Consider the following 24753-nt stretch of genomic DNA (forward strand, 5'->3'; position numbering starts at 1 on the left):
GCGACAGCCCCCCTTTCGGTGTGCTGCACAATGATATCAAGGGACTCAATCTTGTATAGGTCCCCATCCAGGCCAGGTTCCTCCCGGATCCTGAAGAAGCTGCATCCCATCAAAATTCCTTGCCCTTTCTAAGAACACTTTGTCTCTTCTAGGGACCTTCCTATTGGGTCTACTGATAGGAAGTGTTCCAAACTTCACTGCCAGGAACATACGGGCTTTCAGAGGCATGCAGCCTCCTTCAGGAGCAGTGGAGAGAACACAAAGGCAGGTGAGTTCCAGAGATTGACACAAAGTTGATTCCAGTGGTCGGGCCAAGAACTTTCTTTCTCTCTACCATTGTACCAGGTCATGGGGAAGAGACAAAGTTAGCCAGGACTAAAATGAAGGTAACAAGATGATAGAAAACTCCCCATGCCTCACACCTCACAGAGCGGATTGACTTGGGGTTGTCAGTTTCCATCTCTGAAAATGGGGTGCTGGTTGTTTTCATATGTGGCTGATTTATTAAGTATTCATTAGCCACCTACCAGCTGGTGTACACAGACTGTCTTCCCTGCTTCCTGGCGTCTCATGTTCCAAAGCCCTTTCTTACAAGACCCATGTGAGGATTGTGTGATGTTGTTATTTTGATCAGAGTGTTATGATTACATGTGAACATGGACATGAGGGTTCAGATTGTTCTTCCATCTTTGAGGAGCCCTTTGTCTACAGTTGGTGCCTAGTGATTTTTTAGGTGTTACTTTTGGCATGTACTCATTGTGTTCTGCTGAGGTGCAATTTACGTAACATAAAATTAATCAATTTGAAGTGAGCCTAACATAAATTAATCGATTTTTTATTGAGGTACAATTCACATAACAGTCGATTTAAAGGTAAAACTTCAGTGGCTTTCATACATTTCTAATGTTGTACAACAACCTCATCTGTCTAGTTCTGAAACCTGTTCATCACCCCAAATTAAAACCTTGTGCACATGGTCCCCTCTGCCCCACCCCAACCCCGGGAACTGCCGGTCTGCTTTCTGTCTTCATGGATTTTTCTACTCTGGGTATTTCATGTGCATAAAATCATACAATATATGACCTCTTGGTTCTGGCTTAGTGTATTCTTTTATTTGTAATATTGAGTCTCAAGCAACCCCAGTATTGCCTTACTCTGTGTGGCCTGCAGTAAAAAGCAGTTTATGACTAAAGACACCAAGAGAATTAAGGTATAGTCAACAGGACCATATCGAATACTAATAATTGACATGCCTTCTCTGGGTGTGCCTGGTAGCCCTGCCTCAGCTTTCTGCCAACCTGAGCCTGGACCTACTCACAAGAAGGCAATTTGAGCAGTGGCAGCAAATGCTCAAAGACACCATAGCCAGGCAGAATGAAATGTTTATTGTATAGTAAAGGCATTTTCCTTAAATAAGCTCTTTGCAGCTCCCACTGAGGTTGTGTTTTGTGGCTACTTCTGAAACTAATACTTGATCACATCAAAACCTCTGACATTATGCAACACACAATATTTACCTTTGCTTGTAAAGATAAATCCACTTTTCCTATCCATTTCTCCCAAAGAAGAGATTGCAAATAATCTCTAATTAAAACTTTGTTTTAATATGTACTATTATTGGATAGTCTACAATGACCTTAAAGGCCAAACTAACCCCAAATTCATTAACTTTGGTATTTCATCAGGAGATTGTAATTTATAAAGAAAGTATGGAGCTAAATCGGACAGATGTTGCCATGGCAACCCCTCTGCCAGCAGATGAGTTGCACTGGGACCAGGCTGCTGAAGGTTTATGATGGGACTGCAGGCCATACTAGGAGAGTAGATTGAAAAGGATGATTAAGATGAAGGTCAGGGAAAGGGGCAAACCATGACATTCCTTTATTAGAAAGAAAACGTGAAAGTGTTAATCACTCAGTCATGTCTGACTCTTTGCTATCTCATGGACTGACACCCTCCAGGCTCCTCTATCATGGATTTCTCCAGGCAAGAATACTCAAGCATGTTGTCATTCCCTTCTCCAGGGAATCTTCCCAAACCAGGATTGAACCCGGGTCTCTTGCATTGCAGGCAGATTCTTTACCATCTGAGCCAACAGGGCAGCCCAGAAAGAAAATGCCGAGAGTAGCAAATGAAGTTAGTAATACCAGGTGCTACAAAGGAAGGGAACACCAGTGGTGGTGAGGTGTTCCCTGGGAGAGCTCATGCCACAGTTGTACTGAAGGGAAATTGTCACCTGCCATTTTGTTTTTTTGGGTTACTTTTTAGTATTTATTTGACTGAGCCGAGTCTTAGTTGCAGCATGCAAACTCTTTAAGTTGTAGTATGTGGATCTAGTTTCCTGACCAGGGATTGATCCTGGGCTCCCTGCACTGGAGCACAGAGTCTTAGCTACTGGACCATCAGGAAAGTCACTGCTGTTTTCTAAGTGTAGTTTATGTGAAAAGGGGTACTCTCCACCAGGCTCTGTGTTAGGACAGGGATTTTCTCTTCTCCAGTTGCCTCTTAAGCTTTTCTTTGAGATGGATCCTGAAGGAAATCCTGTATTTTCATAACATGCTTATATTTTCAGACAAGTCAAGAGCTCAGGTTGGATCCAGAAGAAGGCAAGGGCAGCCTGCAGCCAGGATCCACACTGTGGGATCCATCTCCCTTTGTTACTTCCCAGAGGGACTCAGGGGTCACTCCAGCTCTAGTGTTTATCAGTGGGAGAGTCAGAACTAAAACTTGAGTCTCTAGCTCCATCTCCAGGGCTTCTCACCCTCCATCATATTTCCTCACTTGTCAAATGAGAACACAGGGCATGTAGGGGGCTTACTGTACCTGTTCATATCCCCATCTGTGAATGTGCAATGCACAGTATTTACTTTTGTTTGTGAAGATAATCCACCTTTCCTAGATGAGCCCCTGATCCTTCCAGCTTTGGAATCATATCAATGTTTAACTTGTGAACATAGTTAAGACTGCCCAAGTGCCCCGTTTCTGTGTGGTTTCAGTTATAATTCTGCAGTGCACTGGAAAAAACCAGGATGATCTTCTTTTCCACTTTCTCATTCTGTCCATATATTTCTAAACAATAGAATTTTCAGGAATATTGGCAAAAATAATGATGAGAAATTCTACCTAACCAACCTCTTCTCAATAGCTTTTTACCATATGATTTGTATCAGATATGAGGGGTTTCATGACATGGTTGCTTAGGTACCCAGATCATGTCTGCAAATAGATTTTGAAGCTATGAATCTCATCTTTTTGTTCATTATACTTATTTTTTAATGGAGTATAATGGCTTTACAATATTAGTTTCTGCTGTACATTGAAATGATTGTATAGCAGAAATGTACTCCCCATCCCCCTGCCTTGGACCTCTCTGCCACCCCACACCCCCAGATCTCATCTTAAAGACAGCATTCCTAGAGTGTAAGTGAATGCACTGGCTGTAAGAACACACTCAAATTCTTCAGCAAACATTGCTTGTTTGCAGTTGACAGTAGGAAGTCATGGGTCTGTAGAGGCGCCAGGTCTTGGCATCACAGTGAAACTCTAATTTGAGAGGTGCATTGTCTACTTGAGTGCTGGTTGGTGTGAAGAAACACAAAATTTAGAATCAGATTGTCCCAATCCTAGTTTACTGACTTCTTGAGTTACTTCAGCTCTTAAGTATGAGTTGATTTGTGTAGAAAGTGGGACTATATCTAATAGGGCTGTTGGACGAATAATATATGGTAGATGTAAAACACCTGGGATGGTGCCTGGAAAACTAGAGTCACAGTAAATGTCAGTTTCCCCCACAGGCTGCAGAATGTGCATATACTGAAACTGTCAGAGGCTCTGCCAAGAGCAAATGTCAGGAAGATGGCTACTCTCTGATTTCAGTGTAATCAAATAAAAAGTATATATATTCCTTACATTCTTTACTTATCATTAAGAAATATATTTCAGGCATTGTTCAGAGCAAATATTGACAAGAAAACAGTGAATAAATAATAAATTACACAAAGCCCACAGATTACAAATTCCTCTGCAGCCGATCAGGGCTCTTACTTGTCTCTATTCTCATCCTTGTTGATCTGCTTCTAAGAAGGGCACCAGCCGCCAGAGGGCCTGGCTAGTTTCTGTCACCCCTGGTGTTCCCCTGCTTTGCAGGATACGGGTACCATTGTTACATTGCATTCACATCACTCTACTTCTAGAAAATCTCACTAAGGCCAGTAGGTATTTGAAAAGACTGTCACGAATACCAATACATATAGCTTTCCACCAAGAGGATTGTTGACGCAGACGATAAAAAGGCAGTAAGATCTGTACAGTATCGTAAACTGAGAAATGCTCACCTCAGAGAAGGTCCCATGTGGGTCTCTGTGACTTCTGTGATTAATGTGCAAATTGTTTATAGGGTGCTTGTCCTGCACAGACCTTGTGGATACAGTAAACAACCCGCAGACAGGGAGAACTAATTTTAACCTGTTTTTGCATTGGATGTTTTCCATCAAAAATCGATTAGGCCAACCAAGATAGTATACCAAGGTAGTATAATTTTGGCAGCAGATAAGGTACTAGTGTTTCTCTTAAAATGTAAAGAGAAAAAAATTTGATAATGTTGAATATCAAAGGCTTGAAATACTTTCAGTAGTTTCAGCCCTCTGGTCTCCCTTAAAAACAACAGCAGCAACAACAACAAAAAAGCACTTAAAAAATATCCAGTAGCAGTCATTAGTCATTGTGGTTGCAGGTATAACATCTGTGATAGCAAGCAGAGTCTAGAAAAAACTAAATTTAGAGTCTAAAACTATATTAGCTAACAAATTGGAATGCATAAAAATAATCATAAAAGAGGGATAACTCTCCCTGAAAACCTTTTTAATCTGTTCTTGATTTATCTGGAGCAAACACTGACTCTGAGCAAATGGATTCTATTTCCACTGTATCTTTATGTTATCTATTATTGCTGCCAGTAAATAGGCACTGGAAATATTTTGGTAAGAGCAGAAACTATGGGGCAGATTTCAGACATAAGGTGAGGATCAGAGCATCCTTGATTTTCAGAGCAGTGTCGGACAGAGGCAGAAAGATGCAAGGGAATACAGGTAGAGGCAGTGCTCTCTTTTTGTAATGTTCCTGCACGTATGCATGCTCAGTCACTTCAGCTGTGTCAGGCTCTTTTCAACCCTATGGACTGTAGCCCGCCAGGCTTCTCTGTCCATGGAATTCTCCAGGCAAGAATACTAGAGTGGGTTGCCATGCCCTCCTCCCGGCAATCTTCCTGACCCAGGGATCAAACCCAAGTCTCCTGTGTCTCCTGCATTACTGGCAGATTCTTTACTGCTGAGTCACCAGTGCTGTGCTGTGCTTAGTCGCTCAGTCATGTTTGACTCTTTGCAGCCCCATGGACTGTATCCTGCCAGGCTCCTCTGTCCATGAGGATTCTCCAGGCAAGAATAGGAGCGGGTTGCCATGCCCTCTTCCAGGGAATCTTCCCAACCCAGAGATCGAGCCCAGGTCTCCCACACTGCAGGAGGATTCTTTACCATTAGACCACCAGGGAAACCCTGTAATGTTCTTAAGGTTTCTAAAATCAGAATATTAATTTCAGCTAGGGAAATAGAAATTCATTTCTAATGGACTCAGAGAAGGCTGGAAGAGGGATCATTTCTTCCCTTTTTAAAGTAGGTCACTCAAAGTGTTTAACTTTTCCTCTGTATAGTCAAGAGCTTCCCTGGTAGCACTAGTGGTAAAGAACCTGCCTGCTAATGCAGGAGACTTAAGAGACATTGGTTTGATTCCTGGGTTGTGAAGATCTCCTGGAGGAGGGCATGGATGAGGGATTCTCCCATGGGCAGAGGAGCCTGGTGGGCTGAAGTCCATGGGGTCACAAAGAGTCAGAGTTGACAGGTGACAGCACATGCATGGTCTGCAGCCAAAGTGCCATTTGCTTGGCACCTTGTCTTTATTATCAGTGTTACTTCTAGTATTTAGGTGATTTTTATTTTCCATCATTCTTATGAACGATTTCCTATATGCTCCATCCCTTTTTTGTGACAGGGGTCAGGTAAATTGGTGACACATTTGAGCTTTGCTCTTTTGAGGTCAGAGTATCAGAGCAGGCGAACAGAGCCCTTGGTCTCCACCTGCTGGTGGCCAGCGTTACTGCAGCCACCCTCTCAGGCCTAAATCAGATCCAGTCGGTGAGGACGCTTGTTAAAATTATTAGCAAAGGAAAGGTATATCCTGCACTAGTAAGATCGGATACAACCAAACTGATAGTTATATACAGCTGTAGAGATAAATCAGGAACTCATTATTAAAATCTTATTTGTGTAGAGTTAAAAGATTACTTTTGGCCACGCCAGTCCATACTTCACAGAAATCTACTCTCTTCAGGAGATACATCGATTCAGTTGAGATTAAAATCCAGTTACTAACAGTATGTGTTTGGAACATGTGTGTAAGGAAGGTTTTATGTGTAATCACTTGGGGGAGCAGCCTGTCATGTAACCTAATGTCTGTTTTCTGATCTGTAATAGAACATCTGTGTGTGTATGGTAGTAGTCACCACTCAGCTTACCCATGCTGTCTGCGTGATACAGAGGCTGTCTGGCCCAAAACTGTTGAAACCAGGGGGGTGATCACCCCATAGGTGTGACTTTTTTTCAGACAGATGGAAAGTATATATAACTTTGAATGAAGACAACACAGCTTGCTTTCTACATTTGAACTCCTAAGTCCATTGTATACACAGTGTGTTTATGTATAGTTTCTGTGTAGTTTCTTAGGATCCTGGAGAGAGCTTGTTGCTTTCTCCAACAGAAAAGCTAAGAGCCCTTGTTTATCACTCTTCTTGAAATTAAGATGGCCTCCTAAGTTATATTCTGAGCATTACGCTTTTAACAGTGGCAACAATAACATATATAAAAGATCTATGTTTATGTAAAACAAGAGATACAATTCTTTTAAATTTTTAAGTTAACCTTTTATTATGGGAGCTTTCAGTCATTCTCCTAAATATAAATCCCCCTGTACCTCATATCCCACTTAAGTAATTATCAGTGCTTATAATGAACCTTAAATAAGTATCATGTAAAAGGGTTGTTTTTCTGAACTCATGTACTTAATGACAGAGTAAGGAAAAAAACTACATTCTATGTCATGGCCAGTGACTGTGTTTTAAATCATTGCATACTTTGTGGAGATAATAGGATATCAAATAGGATATCAAATTCTGATAATCGGAAATTCTCCTGCTGCTGCTGCTAAGTCACTTCAGTCGTGTCCGACTCTGTGCGACCCCATAGACGGCAGCCCACCAGGCTCTCCCATCCCTGGGATTCTCCAGGCAAGAACACTGGAGTGGGTTGCCATTTCCTTCTCCAATGCATGAAAGTGAAAAGTGAAAGGGAAGTCGCTCAGTCGTGTCCGACTCTTAGTGACCCCATGGACTGCAGCCTTCCAGGCTCCTCCGTCCATGGGATTTTCTCCTAAGAGAAGGAAATAGCTTCTAAGAATATGAGTGATACTTGTCCGTATAACAAATACTACACTGCTAGCATTATTTTTCATTTCTAAAGTAAAATGTTGTAGAAAATATATTCAGCAACAGGTTAATTTTATATTAGTTATTTTTGTTTTTTTACTGCAGTATGGTTGGTTCACGATAGTGTTAGTTTCAGGTGTAGAGCAAAGTGATTCAGTTATATATATATATATATTCTCTTTCAGATTCTTTTCCCTTCTAGATTATTACAAGATATTGAGTATAGTTCTGTGCTATACAGTAGGTCCTTGTTGGTTATCTATCTTCTATTTAGTAGGCTGTATATTTGGAGAGGAGAATGGCATCCCACTCCAGTATTCTTGCCTGGAGAATCCCATGGACCGAGGAGCCTGGTGGGGTTACAGTCCATGGAGTCGCAAAGAGTTGGACACAACTGAGTGACTGACACACACACACGCACACACACACACACAGGGTGTATATTGCAATGGGTTATTTTTATAAATAAAGGTACTTCTGAGTCAGAAGTAGGTTTTTTAAATGCCCCGCTATGATCATAGGTGTGTGGCTCAGGATCTCCGTCTCCCATTTCTGAGGCCCGTTCAGCAGGCACTGTCGTTGCCCTTTTCAGTATTCTGGAAATACTGGAATATTGTGTCTATTGCCCTGTTCAGTATTCTGGGTTCAACAGTTAAAGTATCTGCATCATGAAAGCTTTCCTAACTTAATAGGACAAACTGGGTAGAGTTTATTCAATAAGGGAAAAGAATGATTAATGCTAATCACATCAGCTAGCAAGATCAGTTTTTGAAAGATGCTTCCTGAGTATATTATATACAATCAATCTACAGTGCTCCTTTTTCTCAGTCTTTCTGATTTGAATCTCTCAAATCAAGTCTGCAAACTGATATGAGAGTCTTGTAAAGACTTGGACTCCATAACCAATCTGTTCAAAACTAAAATTTCTGATTGCACTTTATTTCATTATTCCAAGTTTTACATACTACCTAAAGCTCTTCTGACTGCATTCCAACCTTAGAAACAAGGTTCTTTTTTTCTATTTTGTGTTTCCTAGTAAAGAGAACCTAAATCTGATTTAATTTTGAATTATCATATATATTTGATGACAAAAATGATTCTCCCTTCATTCTCAAGAGGTCTCTTGAGAAACTTGCTAATTTTTTTTTAAAATGAATGTAATTTGGCTTACGGGACCTTCTCCATGCAGATTTGAAAGTTTATATTTTTAAATGCAGTTTATAAAATTCTGACTGTGTGTGATAAGGGTGCTTGTCAGTGGCTTTCTTCTGTGGTCCAGGTAGTATTGGGCTTGGGCCCCTTCCATTTTTGTCACTCAGATATCCTTTGCAATATTGCTGTCATCTTCTTTCAGCCAACAAGGATTAGAAAGAGCTTGTGGAGGGGACTGTGCACATGTTTCAAAAGTGGCATGGTTTGCTCCCATTCACATTCCATTTGCTACACCCACCTGCAAGGAAAGCTGAGGAATGTAGCATCACTGGGGGCCCAGGAGGCAGAGGAGTCAGACCTTGGAGCAGATGGCAGACTCTGCTGTACCTGAATACTGGGCTTTGGGACATGACAAAGAAAGCCTGAAGTCTGATGGCCTCAGAAAAGGGGGGAGACATGACAGGGCTGAGTCTGACTCTTACTGAGGCCTGTTTGGTTTATAGATCATCCCTGGAACGGAGGCTGATGTGACGGCTGGGACCTTGGTGCCGGCAGCCGAGGGGGTCCCGGTGGAGGAAGCAGAGACAGAGAAGGCGGCTCTTCCCGCTGGAGCAGGAGCAAGTTTAGAGGAGGCCAAGACTGACACCGAAGCCACAGAGGCCATGGATGGTGACAGATCTCAACTGGAAGAAGCAGAAGCAGCGGCCACTCAGGTACATGTCCTAGTAAACGGAGTTTCAGGGAGATGGTGGCCACTGGAACCTCTGCTGGCTGATGGTGATACCTCTTTTGGAGGTGGAGTAATGGATGGTATGTAGCCATTTTGTGGCTCCCACTCCACCAAAACGACATATTTGATTCTCAGAAAGAGTGATCTCTGCATTCTCCTGTATCAGCATTGTGAAGCTCCACATGGCTCCCCTTGCTCTGGTCAACTGGGCTTAAGCACAGATGGGGGCAAGGAAAACCATGGTATTAAGTGATGGAGAAAAAGAATGAAGCACAGATGAGGAAAAGGATATGAATGGAGGGAGGGAGGAGGAAGAGAATTTGATAGAACAATAGGCTTGTTGGGTGGATTAGGTGAGATAATAGCCAGAGTCCTCAGCTGGGTGCCAAGCACATGGTGGGAAGCCAGTATTAGTAGTTAAGTCATATTACTATTATTATTCTCTATTATTCAGTTCAGTTCAGTCGCTCAGGTGTGTCTGACGCTTTGCAACCCCATGGACCGCATCACACCAGGCCTCCCTGTTCATCACCAGCTCCCAGAGCTTGGACATCAAACTCATGTCCATTGAGTCGGTGATTCCATCCAACCATCTCATTCTCTGTCATCCCCTTCTCCTCCTGCCTTAAATCTTTCCCGGCATCAGGGTCTTTTCAAAGGAGTCAGCTCTTCACGTCAGGTGGCCAGAGTATTGGAGTTTCAGCTTCAGCATCAGTCCTTCCAGTGAACATTCAGGACTGATTTTCTTTAGGATGGACTGGTTTGATCTCCTTGCAGTCCAAGGGACTCTCAAGAATCTTCTCCAACACCACAGTTCAAAAGCATCAATTCTTTGGTACTCAGCTTTCTTTATAGTCCAACTGTCGCATCCATACATGACCACTGGAAAAACCATAGCTTTAACTAGATGGATCTTTGTTGGCAAAGTAATGTCTCTGCTCTTTAATATGCTGTCTAGGTTGGTCATAACTTTCCTTCCAAGGAGTAAGTGTCTTTTAATTTCATGGCTGCAGTCACCATCTGCAGTGATTTTGGAGCCCAGAAAAATAAAGTCACTGTTTCCACTGTTTCCCCACGTATTTGCCATGAAGTGATGGGACCGGATGCCATGATCTTCGTTTTCTGAATGTTGAGCTTTAACCCAACATTTTCACTCTCCTCTTTCGCTTTTATCAAGAGGCTCTTTAGTTGTTCTTCACTTTCTGCCATAAGGGTGGTGTCATCTGCATATCTGAGGTTATTGATATTTCTCCTGGCAATCTTGATTCCAGCTTGTGCTTCCTCCAGCCCAGCATTTCTCATGATATACTCTGCATATAAGTTAAATAAGCAGGGTGGCAATATACAGCCTTGACATACTCCTTTTCCTATTCGGAACCCATCTGTTGTTCCATGTCAAGTTCTAACTGTTGCTTCCTGACCTACATACAGGTTTCTCAAGAGGGAGGTCAGGTGGTCTGGTATTCCCTTCTCTTTCAGAATTTTCCACAGTTTATTGTGATCCTCACAGTCAAAGGTTTTGGCATATTAGAGTGCCTTAATATGCACTCTAGAGGCTCCTTTTATGCATATTAGAGGCTCCTTTTACCAAAAGCCCATCCCTACGTTGGGTAATGGGTCATTAATATGACATGAAGTTGGAGTTACCCCAGAAACACAAAGGCAACAAATACAGATACTCCTAATGTGAGGCCTCAAATGCAGAGGCCACAGCAAGGATGGCTCTTCTAAACCCCATGTTCTTGCTCCTCTGAATTCTAAGTAGAAATATTGAAGAGTTGGTTTAATGTGAGGTTTTACTTTTTCCTGATTATTTCACTTATAGTAAATTTCCAGAAATCTTTCCGGAGTTCCTTAATGCTTGAACCTACATGATCCTGTTCAAACAGCTGGCAGTGGTACTACTTAGGGAGATAACTCAGATATATTCTATATTTTTCCATAGATTGTCTTGTCACAGTGCCAGGCATATTTCTGTATGTATGATGATATGCTTATTGAGAGAATGTATTATTTTCCCCAAATTGAAGAATGGAGGTGCCTATTTATGTTCACTGATATCTGAGGATATATAGAACTTGATCTCCAGGCTTCCAATATGCTAGTGAAATTCCCTTCCCTGCTCATCTTTGTTAAAGAATAAAACAGGTCTTGATCCTTTGATTCTGCTTTTCCCCCAGACAGCACAGTACTTAGAGCAGTTGGTGGGAATTGTCATCGCTCAAGTTATCATTGCAGTATGAGCTCTGATGATAACCAGCAAGCAAAGGACATCTCCAAACAGGGGCCAGATCTTTACTAACAATAGGGTTTCCAGGAGAAAAGCAATCAAAGGTGGTTAAATGTCAGTTTCAAGTGAGGGTTACTATTCAGTGGCACAAGAATGGACCACTGTGAAAAGGAGAGCATCTTTAGAGTCTAGCTACATTCCCTGTCAGGATTATACCCCTCCTCCCATCACGATTAACCTCTCTCCCGAAAATCTGCTAGTCCACTTCCCCACTTCCTGAGAAACCTGTCTTGCCTAACTGCCTGGTTGTTCAAGGATCCACAGATTGGTCCCACTAAAGGTTTCTGTCTCAGGAGACAGAAAAGGGAGGCCTTGTTGGGAGGAATGTTTTGCCAGGAGAAAGGATTTGAGACCAAGAAGTTGGGTGAAGGGCAGGCGTTTAGCTGGATGGGAGATGTGGGGAAAGTGGAACCACGTGGGTGGGATGGGCTAGAGGAAACTCCTGGAGAGTACAGAAGCCTTCTTTCCCAGCCCTTGCCCACACCACCGTATTTTTCTCCCCCCAGGAGAAGGTCATCCCTTCTGTCGTCATACAGCCCGCCTCCAACAATGAAGGGGAGGAAGAACATGAAGGAACCATGGATGCAGAGTACAAGGAGGCGGCTGATGACACGGCTCTTCCGGGCCCCACCAGTGAGATGCCAGAGCTGGCCTCGGAGGAGCAGAAGGCGGCCAGGGCCTCCCAGCCTGCACCTTCCGCTCCCTCTGCAAGCGAGGCCTTCCAGGAAGTGCCTCCTGGCTTCCTCTACAAGGTTCTAACTTTTATTTTGCTCTTTTTTTCTTATTTTATTCAGTGTCAGGAAAATACAATAGTAAAATCTGTCACCTTTGATGGAGAACACAGTGTAATTAAATTTAGTCTTGTCTTACTTGATGACTCTGTTTCAGTTTGATTTGCAGTTAATCCCAGTTTATTGTTTTGGAGAAGGAACTGGCAACCCACTGCAGTATTCTTGCCTGGGACATCCCATGGACAGAGGAGCCTGCCAGGCTGCAGTCCAGAGGGTTGTAAAGAGTTGGACAGGACTGAAGCGACTTGGCACACAAAGTTCATTGTTCAGTTTCAAAGCTTGTAAATTTGGTGGTCTTGTCTGCACAAACGGATACGCTTCGTATGCCACGTGCCACACTGACTGTTAAAATATGTTTTCAGTTCTCTATGATCTGCTTTACAGTTTTGCTTCAGTTAAAGCTGAGTCTCGTTTAAAAAGGAGAAATGTGTTTCCGGTCCCTTGACATTTCTTACTTTTTAATCTGGTGACCGTTTGTCTTTCCTTTGCTTTGAAGCCCTTTTGTGCAGACTTGGTTGTCTGGTTTTCATTCTTTTTGCCATATATATTTATTGTTTTTGTTACTGTATTGCTTTTGCCTTCATCCTCACATCGCATTATAACATGGTAAGATTTCCATGCTGCTGGGCTGCAAGAAGCACAGTCATGTCTTCTATATTTTAACAACTGGTAATTAAAGAAAGTTCGGCCACAAGGTAAATGATAGGCCCCTTGGTAGTGAGTGGGGTGATTGCTTCCACCCCAAGTGCCCCCTCGAGCTCCCCCTATAGCCCAGGGCTTGAAATCATCCGTGTGCTTATCTGCTCCTTGCTGGAGGGCAGGAAACACCTTGCTGCAGTTGCGTGGCACAAAGTAAGGAGTCCATAAATAGTTTAAAAGTAAATAAATATGTTAATTGGCTTCTATGATAAGGAAGGGAGAAGGCAATGGCACCCTACCTGCATGTGGCGTGTTTCTGCTGTACCATTTATTAAACAGGCTATTCTTTATTTTATGTTCTTTGCTCTTTTGTTATAAACTATTCAGATATGGGAGAAGGCAATGGCACCCAACTCCAGTACTCTTGCCTGGAAAATCTCACAGACGGAAGAGCCTGGTTGGTTTCAGTCCATGGGGTCACGAAGAGTCGGACATGACTGAGCGACTTCACTTTCCCTGTTCACTTTCATGCATTGGAGAAGGAAATGGCAACCCACTCCAGTGTTCTTGCCTGGAGAATCCCAGGGACAGCGGAGCCTGGTGGGCTGCCATCTGTGGGGTCACACAGAGTCGGACACGACTGAAGCGACTTAGCAGCAGCAGCATGATAAGGAAACAAATGATGGAGAGAAAGTTTTTCTCAGAGAGGCCATCAAATGACTATTTAGTCTTCATCAATGGAAGGGTCCTTACCAAAAAGCCCAGTTTAAATACCTTTTTAATAAAAGTGTTAGTCACTCAGTCATGTCCAACTCTTTGTTGCCCCATAGACTAGCCCACCAGGCTCCTCTGTCCATGGAATTCTCCAGGCAAGAATACTGGAATGGGTAGCCAATCCCTTCTCCAGGGGATCTTCCCTTCCTAAGGATCGAAACTGCATCTCCCACACTGTAGTCAGATTCTTTACTGTCTAAGGGAATCCCCATACTTAAGCCTAATACCTGGGCTTAAGCCAGGAGCTTAAAGGTAGATGATCCTACCTAATAGATTATAGTTGGAATACTAATTAGCATATTTGACTTGGCATTTCCAAGTCCAGCTCTTTGTCTTTTAAAAGGTATTAAATATGTGTGTGTTTGTAAGGATAGAATTGAGTAGAATAGTCATTGTCTTTTTCTTCTATTTGCTCCTTAGAAAGTAGTGCTACCTTGCCACCTCCACTGGGGACAGGTGGGCTTAATAGATTGATGAATTAATTAATATGGAGGAAAAAACTAGACATGTGGCCACTAAGCCAGTGCTCCACTGTGTTCTGTTTTAAGAAAAGGGCATGAAGTCAAGGAGGCAGGGATGCCAAGCAAGGTCAGATCTGGCTGGGACCCTCCCTGACTTTGCTCAGTAGCTGCACACTGTGAGCTGGGGAACAGCATTTACCCACTATTTGGACTTCAGTGTTTTCATCAGAAAAAAATGAATTTGGCAATAAGACAGTCATTTCCAGCTCTTCCATGTTATGCTTCTATATACAAAATATACAATTTAAAAGCCAGTTGTTTAGTCTTGGCTCTGGGAAAGAGGTCAGGGACATAGGAGAAAACTAGCCTTGATTAAATAGTTATCCATTTCAGTACTCTCTCCTGCTTCTTAAAAACTCTCTGTAATCAAAATTTAAGGAAATCTCTTTAAAAAAGGGGGAAAAGAGTGGTGGACTAAGACAGATGTTTAAGCTGGTAGTGAAGTAGCCCTAGATGTCTAATCCATGGTGAATGACACGGTTGTATTAGTATCATCAAAACTGCTAAGAGACTAGAACTCACCCCCACCACTAAAAAGAAATGATAATTATGTAACTTACTCAGGTGCCAGATACTGCTACGGTGGCCATCATGTTACTATATATAAATGTATTAAATTAACATGGTGTATACCTTAAATGATACGATGTTACATGTCAGATATATTTCTATTAAAAACCAGAAAAAGAGAGAAAGGAAACAGATTGTCATGGTTTAAAGGTAAGATAGGGAAGGAAGTTTATTTAAGAAATTGATCACAGGGTTTAATTAGATAGTACTTTCCATATAACATACAAGTGATGGTTTTCCCAATTATTAATTGTTTTACAGAGGAGCTTTTCACTAGGCATCTTTAGGTTAAAAAATAAACAAATAGTAACAAAGCATTGGTGATAATAAAATAGAGCTCTCTAACAAAAATATGAGAAATTAAAATTTAATTAATGCACTAAATTTTAGCTTAGGAAAAAGGCATTGCTTTACTAAATATATAATACATTCAGATGGCCTCAGTATCTGCCTGTTAGAGTCCCTGGAAAAAGAAAAGAAAGTGAAGTCACTGTCGTATCCGACTATTTGAGACTGCACGGACTATAGCCTGCCAGGCTCCTCTGTCCATGGGATTTTCCAGGCAAGAGTACTGCAGTGGGTTGCCATCTGGGGCTTGACTCATATCTTCATCTTTTTTTATCCAGTTTAGAGATGCTTCTAAGAGTGCCTGCTGATAATCTGGCTGAAAACTTTGGTTTTATATCTCTTTTTCTTTCTAAAATGAATCAGTTCTTCTACAATCTTTTGCAGGTGGAAACACTGCATGATTTCGAGGCAGCAAATTCTGATGAACTTACCTTACAAAGGGGTGATGTGGTGTTGGTGGTGCCCTCAGATTCGGAAGCTGACCAGGTAAAGGATAAGGGCAGAAAGTACCACGGGCTCTGCTGGTTTCTCCTGAGGGTCAGGTGGGCTCAGTGACTTCCTGAAGATGTTTCCACCTTCTGAGTTGCTCCATGAATGCTCAGTTGCTCAGCCGTGTCTGACTCTGCAGCCCCATGAACTGTAACCCGCCAGTCTCCTCTGTCCATACAATTCTCCAGGCAAGTGTTGGAGAGGGTTGCCATTCCCTCCTTCAGGGGATCTTCCTGACCCCAGGATCGAACATGGGTCTCCTTCATTGCAGGAGGATTCTTTAACATCTGAGCCACCAGGGAAGCAGTGTACTTTGGCTTAAGTACTTGAACCTATTTATAATAGCTGCTTTATAGTTCTTACAGTGAATTCCAAAAGCTGGGTCATCTCAGGACACATTTCTGTTGCTTTTTATCTTTGGTCATATTTTCCTGTAATTAAAAAAAAATTATACTGGACACAGTGGATGTTGCATTGTAGAGTCTCAATTCTGTCTTCTACTTCTGAAAATTGTTTCTTTTTCTTTTAACAGGCATTTAAATGAGTAGATAAATACCTTGAATTCATGGAAGTTTGTTTTAGTTTTTTTACTCTCAGGCTAAGTTCTTAGTCCTGAGATTTGTCTCTACCTCTTAGACATTCTCCTTTGGGATTTCAATAGAAATCCTGAAGGATTATCAAGCCCACTAGCTTTGTGGGATCTGAATTTAAAATTCTGCCTCCTCTGCACTGCCAGTGCTGACATTTCTACTTAGCTGTTGTTGCCTTCCTGCCGTTCCTTTCCCCCAGGCTCCTAGAGAAGCCCTTATGCATTTACAGCTTGGGTTGCAGCTCAGGATTCCAGGAAAGAAGTTTTCTGTATATTTGAGGTTCCCTCTCTGTACTCTCCTCTTTCAAGATATTCTCCATAAAAGTAAGGCTCCTCTGGCAGCCGTAAACTCTATCTTCTGAATGCCCTGCATCACAGACTGAGGTTAACCCTCAGGAAAGACCTTGTTAACAGCTCTAACCCAGTGTGGTTTCAGGGGTTAAGTATTCCCCAGTTTCTGTGCTGGTGGCTCAGAAATGGTAAAGAATCTGCCTGCAACGTAGGAGACCCAAGTTCTATCCCTGGGTCAGCAAGATTGCCTGGAGAAGGGCATGGCAACCCACTCCAGTATTCTTGCCTGGAGAATTCCATGGACAGAGGAGCCAGGTGGGCTGCAGTCCACGGGGTTGCAAAGAATCAGACATGGCTGAGCAACTAACATGTTCACTTTCAGTGTCTGCCTGCTTTTGTTCATTTTCAATGCCTTCACACACTTGATATATATACGTACTAAGTCACTTGACTCATGTCCAACTCTCTGCAAACCTATGAACTGTACCCCACCAGGCTCCTCTGTCCATAGAATTCTCCAGGCAAGAATACTGGAGTGGGTTACCATGCCCTCCTCCAGGGTACCTTCTCAACCCAGGGATCAAACCCAAGCCTCCTGTATTACAGCCAGATTCTTTACCATCTGAGCCTCCAGGGAAGCCCTCTAATATATAAACATATTTTGTAGCAGTCATTTTTATATAAAAACAGTTCCATTTATGTATGCACATGTATCTACAACTATCAATATAGTTGTGTTCTATGCAATAGTGTTTGTTGGATACCAGCTATTTTGCCACAACCAAAACTGGAAATCTTCAGTCTACCATATATTTTAAACATTTAAAATTTACTTTTCCATATTTTTCTCAGCTAAAGATTGATATTAACTATGATGCTTCACTTCATAAGTTGCATTTCAAAATCTATGAGTTGGAATATATCTTGATTATGGGTTTATGCCAGCCCTTTATGTTTGCCTTTATTGAAACTATTTTAAAACCCATGACTCCACTTAGCTTCACCGGATTTTTCACTCACTGTAAATAAAGTCAAATGTAGACACTTGAGGGGAAAATATGACCTTTTGTATGTTTACCAGAGGTTTAGAAAATATTTAGTTATCATCTTTTACTCTAAGTATAACTTTGTCCTTCACATATATAACATCATAATTTTATAGAGGACACTTTTCCTCATCAGCTAGGTTATTATCAGTTATTTTATCAAATCATTTTTTCTCTGTTACTTTTTTTTCTGTCATCAAAAATTGGCCTGTCTAAATGCTTATATTTCTTGTCTGTATAGCAGCATCAATTTATGGTCTTAGATTATATCAAAGGAAATGTATTCAGCTCCTTTATTTAATTTTATGAGACCTCGTTTTATCTGATGTACTTGAACTATACTGGGGATTGGTTCCGATGAAATCTGGCTATCCTTCATTTTAAGTGGGATCTTTTCCCTGTATTGGTTAACATAATAAAGACAGTCATTTGCCACTGGTTTCACATCCTATGATCTGTATGTTTGAAATTGTTCCTTCAGCTCAGCTTTCCCCAAGTAGACTCTGCTTGTCTCCGGAAGGCCGAGGGCAGATGTCAGCCTCTGTTTCTCAGTTTCACGTTTCATCTACCATACCCTGTGGCCATGCACAGACGGGTTCTTTAAACTGTCTGTGGCTAACTGTCTTCATTTTTGTGAGGGCACACCTATACGATGACAAATGTTTATAAGGAATAATTTACAAAGACTATGACTATTTCCAGCACAAATGTCATGACATCAAACTGCTCTGTCGTTTATATAAACTTGAAAAACAACAGTGACAGCAAACACAATAGTGATACCAGGCAACAGATATCAAGCTGTTAGTGTCTGATTAAGTCTTGTATATGGTGGTTTATTTCAGGTACATGTGTGAGTGGGTAGACAGAGTTCTTTCTTACAAGCAAGTGGTTGAGGCTAAAGTAGAAGACCTATACTATTAACATTTGTTGTTGTTCAGTCTCTCAGTCGTGTCCAGCTCTTTGCGACCCCGTGGACTGCAAACACGCCAGGCTTCCCTGTCCTTCACCATCTCGCACAGCTTGCTCAAACTCATGTCCATTGAGTCAGTGATGCCATCCAGCCATCTTGTCCTCTGCCGTCCCTTTCTCCTCCTTTCCCAGCATCAGAGTCTTTTCCAGTGAATTGGCTGTTTGCTTATTGGTGGCCAAAGTATTGGAGCATCACTTCAGCATCAGTCCCTCCAATAAATATTCCGGATCGATTGCCTTTAGGATTGATTGGTTTGATCTCCTTGCAGTTCTAGGGACTCTCGAGTCTTCTCCAACACCACAGTTCAAAAGCATCAATTCTTCAGTGCTCAACCTTCTTTTATGGTCCAACTCTCACATCCATACATGACTACTGGAAAAACTGTAACTTTTACTACATGGATCTTTGTTGGCAAAGTATTGTCTCTGCTTTTTAATATGCTGTTTAGGTCTGTCATAGCTTTTCTTCCAAGAAGCAAGTGTCTTTAAATTTCATGACTGCAGTCACCATCTGCAACATTAACCTTCAATTAATTATATATATAAAATAAATAATTTCAAATTTTATTCTATTTTTCTTAAACAGACAACTTACTAGGGACAAACTTTATCCCTGAGCTCAGCACACAAGTTTACAGGTACTGTGATATCCTTGTACAGGACCACAATCCTCGATAAACCCATTATTTTATTAATCATTGGCAATGTAGATTTTTCCAGTACAAGAATTCCCCTACCTATAAACAAGTTCCATTCGAAGAGCACATTATTAAATCCAAGTTGTTTGTAAGTCCAACAAAGTTAACCTAGGTACCCGACTAACATAATTGGCTGTAGAGTACTGTAGTGTAATAAATTCATAATACTTTTCACACAAATAATACATAAAAAACAAACAAAATATAAAGAAAATGTTTAAAATCTTACAGCATGATACCTTGAAAAGTACAGTAAGTACAGTACAACAGCTAGCATAGTGGTGCTGGCGTCGAGTGAACAAGCGTAAAGAGTTACTGACTACAGGAGAGAGAGGAGGCGGGAGATGGTACACCTGAAGGATCGTCAGCAATAGGAGACAGAGGGCAAGCTGCAGTTTTACTCACCCCTGACGTTGATGGAACACATGTTCTCATCTTTAAAAGTTTGCAAACTGAAGGTTCATATGTAAGGGGATTCCTATAGTTGGACTCTAAAAGCCCTGTCTTTGTCTTGCAGGATGCAGGCTGGCTGGTAGGAGTGAAGGAATCGGACTGGCTTCAGTTCAGAGACCTCGCCACCTACAAAGGCCTCTTTCCAGAGAACTTCACCCGGCGCCTGGATTAGGGCCAAATATATTGTAGAAAGAGCCTGATTACTGGGTTTTTAAACCTTTGTGGAAACCTGAAGAGTTCACTTTTGCTATGACACTCTTAATGATTGACAGACCGATACCAGACAAAGCTTGGAAGGCTGTCTCAGTGGAGCATGTGTGCAAACAAATGTCAGAGAAAGCAACAAGTCAATTAAGGGAAAAGTCCTCACTGGTTCCCATGTTCTTGCTACCAGGTTTGTTTGTGCTTTGTCCAAGCTGTGGAGACTCGTGTACTCGACCCCCTCCCACCAATTCTAAAATAGCTTCCTCCAGACCAGAACCTTAATTTCTCTGCACCAAGTATGTGGTATTGAGTGGCCGCCCTGCTGAAGACATGATGAATTACCCTGTAACGTGAGATTATCGTATTCCCCTACGCAGGTGTGAGCACGTGCTCTCCCTTTCACGTTTACTGTGTTTAAAACGAAACTGCTGCAAAAGTTGTCACTGTTCTTTTCCAACACACCTCCCTCTCTGTAGATATATATGGACACACAGTCACAGGAGCTAGTTCCCATCACTCCTGATCTATGTGTATGCACACGGCTACATATACATAGTTGCACTCTCTCCTCTCCATCGTAGCTCTTAGTCTCTTAAGCGCCATTGATTCATGCACTGCTCTTATTCTCTCTGGCATTACAGTTGCAGTTTTGCCTCTGGGCAAAAATCAGCCATCCCATTGCCAAAGGAGTCGACAGTATCTGTGTTGGGAATGTGCATTTTTCAGGATGCAATGACTCATAGCCTGTCAGAGGTGCCTCCCCTTTGGAGAAAGCAGTCTGACGCTCTGAATGGCCACTGTGGCTGGAGATAGGTGAGTTGGGATGAGCAGCTCGATTGTCTTAATTTCTGCCTTTTTGAGATTGGCCAGCTGATGGGGCATTGAAAGCAACCCCCAAAGAACACTATTTCCAAAAGCTCCTAATTTCCACCTCTTTCTATTTATGCAACTCATCTTCACCGATCGTCCGAAAATAAGATATAGGTGATGTATACTGTATCCACAAGTCATCTGTAATGATTCTGTTTTCAGTGCTGTGTCATTCCAAATAAACCTTGGGCAATCTCCAGCAATGACCTTAATTCCTTCCGGTGAGTCATTTGTTTTGGAAAGCTTGTTTCATTTGGATGCATGACTTGCAACAGTCGATACTGAGTTGTTATTTGTGCAGAAATGTGCTCCTGCCCCTGGGTTGTGCTTTGCAGCCCGTCTCCCTTCCGCTCACTCCTTCATCCCAGTCATTGCTGGCCACTTGGAGGTCCTTGCTGCCCAGCAATCACTGCAGCACAAATAACAGCTGCCAATGGAGGCCCTGTGCCGACTGTGGCTGCAGAGAGTGTGTATCACGGAAATCTGACGACCTCCATACTCAGCAATTTCTTCTCACACCAGCCTCATTTTTTGGTCACTTTTCTTTCAGACATGTTTATGCTTGTAGGTACCTACAAAAATAGATGATATAGAAAAGTCAACTCACTAGACATAGGAGAGAATTCTGAAAACAAAACCCTTTTATTCTTTTCTGCCCTGTAATTGTACACAATATAAGCTGATCAAGAATGCATGTTATTTGACTTTTAAATTTGGTGTGTATTAGTGGTTCACGATTTTGTGTCTCATGGTGGATTACCGACTTGGACACTTAGTGGATGTTTAAGTGTTAATAGAAAAATTGCTGTTATTTTTAAAATAAGTTTTGCTTATTATTTTTAAAAAACTTTTGGTTACACCTTGCACATGGGATCTTAGTTCCCCTACCAGGGGTTGAACCCACATTCCTTGCATTGGAAGGTGGGGTCTTAATCACTGGACCACTGGGGAACTCCTAAGAAATAGCTATTCTTGACCTGAAATTGTTCCAGGGGCTCGTTTCCAGCAAATCTGGATCGCCACGAATGGCCTAGCCTCTTCATCTTTTAAGATTTCTCTTACAGACCTAGTAGGATTCAGGCCTTCAGATAGTGCAGAGAATCTTCAAAAAATCAGATAAGGAAGCTTGTAGTTCTTATTAAACATACATCTTTCTGGAATTCCTGCTTAACACCACATATACATTGAGTGATGTATATAGTTTGCAAGGCTAAGCACTTTGGCAGTTTGGATTTTGAAAAATATTTTAGCATCACTAGGGCCCCTGGGATGGGGAAGGCTCCATGCACCATGCTGTTACATCGCCTCCACCTTGGCCAGTTCTTTCTGACAAAGCCAGGACCCCACGTCCACAAGCTGCCACAGAAAGAGCATGCAGTTTCAGAATTCTGAGCTCTTTTTTACCACATAAAAAAGCCTAAAAAAAAAAAAAAAAAAGCCAAAACTCAGGCTATTTAGAAAAATCCAGGCATGGCCCCATGACCCATTCTGGTGATCCATTGAAAAAAAATCTTTGGGAAGCTGCAGAAATTTTAAGAAATCAATGAATTTAAAGATGACTGAAACTCTGTGCTTTATGTCATACAAACTGCATGAACACCTCAAAGCCTGGGAAACAGACTGATTTGCCTTGCTAGGACTCTACTACTCTATTCAGAGGAGCCCATGCTGCCTTCTGGTTTTACTTGGAACCTAAGTAAAGGCCTTATGAACGTCATGAGCTAGACCTTGGACATAAGCTGGTCACACAGTTTCCTTGGGTGGTGGTGTAACTACCGTCTTCCCAGGAAGATGTAGCCTCACCTTAGGGCTCGAATAAAAGGCACCAGATATTGGTAGCTGCATGGAGAAGACTATGACCAGTGACTCTGAAATCAGAGCCATGTGGTTCTATTCATTCTTAACCCCCATCACGCAGAGTCAGGACAAGAAGAACCCTGGTTGTTCAGAGCAGTCTTCCTCAAGGCATGCAACACAGGTTTGATACTTCATATATATATATATATATATAAAATATAAAATTCCTGAATACAATGTGCTAGAATAAGCTTAATATTCCATACCAATAGTAAGTGGCTCCGTGGTTAGGATTGCTTTGGGCTTCCCCTATGGCTCAGCCAATAAGAATCCTCCTGCAATGTGGGAGACACAGGAGCTGGGTTTGATCTCTGGGTCAGGAAGACCCCCTGGAGGAGGAAATGGCAACCCACTCCAGTATTCTTGCATGGAAAATCCCATGGACAGAGAAACCTGGCAGGCTACAGTCAATATCAAGTGGTCACGAAGAGTCAGGCAGGACTAAAGCGATTTAGCACACATAAGATTGCTTTAAGATGCCATCCATAGTAAGTGGCTCATTGGCTATCATTTAAGAATGCTTTAAGATTACCCTTGAAAAGGTCATTGAGACACGCCCTTTAATTTTATGCAAATTGAGAGGTAGACCAGGTACCTTGAAGCTTTCAAAAATCTAACTAATTCCCAGTCCCCTGGGGTCTCAGGTCCAACACTCAAGTTGCCTTATTTGTATAGGGTGGGTCCAGGTCATGGACGTATTCCCCCTCCCCTGTACCCATGGGTGTGTCTGCCCTTTGCCCTGGGGAGGCACCTCCTGATGCCTTTTAATGCCACAAAAACCAGAGCGGGGAGGCCTGGCCTGTAGCACCCATGCACCCCTGGGTATGGTCTGTGCCCTCACACCCTCCCCTGGTAATAAATATCGTCAGGCTCAGTGTCCTGGTCCAAAATTCCACCAGTGACCACTAGGTAATTTCTGTGACATCTGATAATGCCGCCAAACTTCTCCAAACTCTCTGTGAGATTCCAAGATACTCATTTTCCTGTTTTTCCACCTCTCTATTCCTTCTTTGTCACTTTACTAATTTTTCTTGCTTCTTCCAGTGGGTGCTGGGGTGGGATGGGGGCAGGGAGCATCAGTCTCCCTCCCAGGTCTGTGTGCCCAAAATCCAGAGGATGTTCTAGTCAAGGATTCAATTACTGCTCCCAAGTCCGCATGTACATCTATTCATTAAACTTCTGTCAAGCTCTTGCTAAGTGTCCGTTACTGTGCACTGGACCCTGTTGACTAAGACCTTGCCCTCAAGGTCTTAGCTCTTGAAACCTCTCTGCAGCCCAATCCTAAGGGGTCCCTTTCTTGAGAGTTCCAGGCCTGGAAACATGGGTGCTCACTTCTGCCATTAATTTTTCAGATTCCAAGCACCTGCTTTTGTTCCCTCAAATGTCCTGTGACCTTGTGCTTTAATCCCTTGTACACTATCTGGGCAGATGGTGCTAGTGGTAAAGAGCCCTCATATGCCCTCTTATGCAGGAGGCATAAGAGATGTGGGTTCTATCCTGGGTCAGGAAAATTCCCCTGGAGTAGGAAATGACCACTGGCTCCGGTATTCTTGTCTGGAAAATTCCACAGACAAAGCAGCCTGGCGGGCTACAGTAAATGGCGCGGCAAAGAGTCAGATGCAACTGAGCACATATACAGACCCTTTCTGGGAGTGGTCCTCATCTCGGCCAAGGAAGACTCTTTGGATGCCTGTCATCCCACTGTCTCCTGTCTCCTTCCTTCCCTTCTTCCTAGTTTATCCCTAGACCATCTCATCTATACTGATGTCAAAGGATTAGCACTCCTCCCCCATTCTTCTCCTTCTCCCTCCTCCCCCAGCCTCCCCAGCACACACACAAATGATGATTAATATTGTATAACACATCGAAATCCGATGCCTCTGCTTGGCTTTCAGAGCTCTCCACATCTTCACCAATGCTTGTCTTCTGCTTCTGTCT

The 24753-nt window shown here is 42.4% G+C and overlaps 1 protein-coding gene and 1 long non-coding RNA gene across 4 annotated transcripts in view; one reads left to right on the top strand and one right to left on the bottom strand.

Moving 5' to 3' along the window:
- AMPH (amphiphysin) overlaps positions 1-21161 on the top strand; it is a 215033-nt gene extending 193872 nt beyond the window's left edge. For both annotated transcript variants that reach the window (XM_060415081.1, XM_060415082.1), the window contains 4 exons: positions 9187-9396; positions 12210-12455; positions 15731-15832; positions 19949-21161. In XM_060415081.1, coding sequence (XP_060271064.1) covers positions 9187-9396; positions 12210-12455; positions 15731-15832; positions 19949-20056 — 666 coding nt within the window. In that variant the 3' untranslated portion in view covers positions 20057-21161. The remainder of the gene's footprint in view (positions 1-9186; positions 9397-12209; positions 12456-15730; positions 15833-19948) is intronic.
- Positions 18577-24753, bottom strand: part of LOC121819418 (uncharacterized) — a 36746-nt gene continuing 30569 nt past the window's right edge. The window contains exons 6-7 of one of the 2 annotated variants that reach the window (XR_006059663.2): positions 19837-21530; positions 18577-19244 (exon numbers count right to left, since the gene is read on the bottom strand). This is a non-coding gene — a long non-coding RNA (uncharacterized LOC121819418). Of the gene's footprint in view, positions 21531-24753 lie in introns of both variants that reach the window. The other variant, XR_009600519.1, reaches the window with a different exon arrangement.

This window comes from Ovis aries, chromosome 4, assembly GCF_016772045.2.
Source record: "Ovis aries strain OAR_USU_Benz2616 breed Rambouillet chromosome 4, ARS-UI_Ramb_v3.0, whole genome shotgun sequence".
Lineage (NCBI taxonomy): Eukaryota > Metazoa > Chordata > Mammalia > Artiodactyla > Bovidae > Ovis > Ovis aries.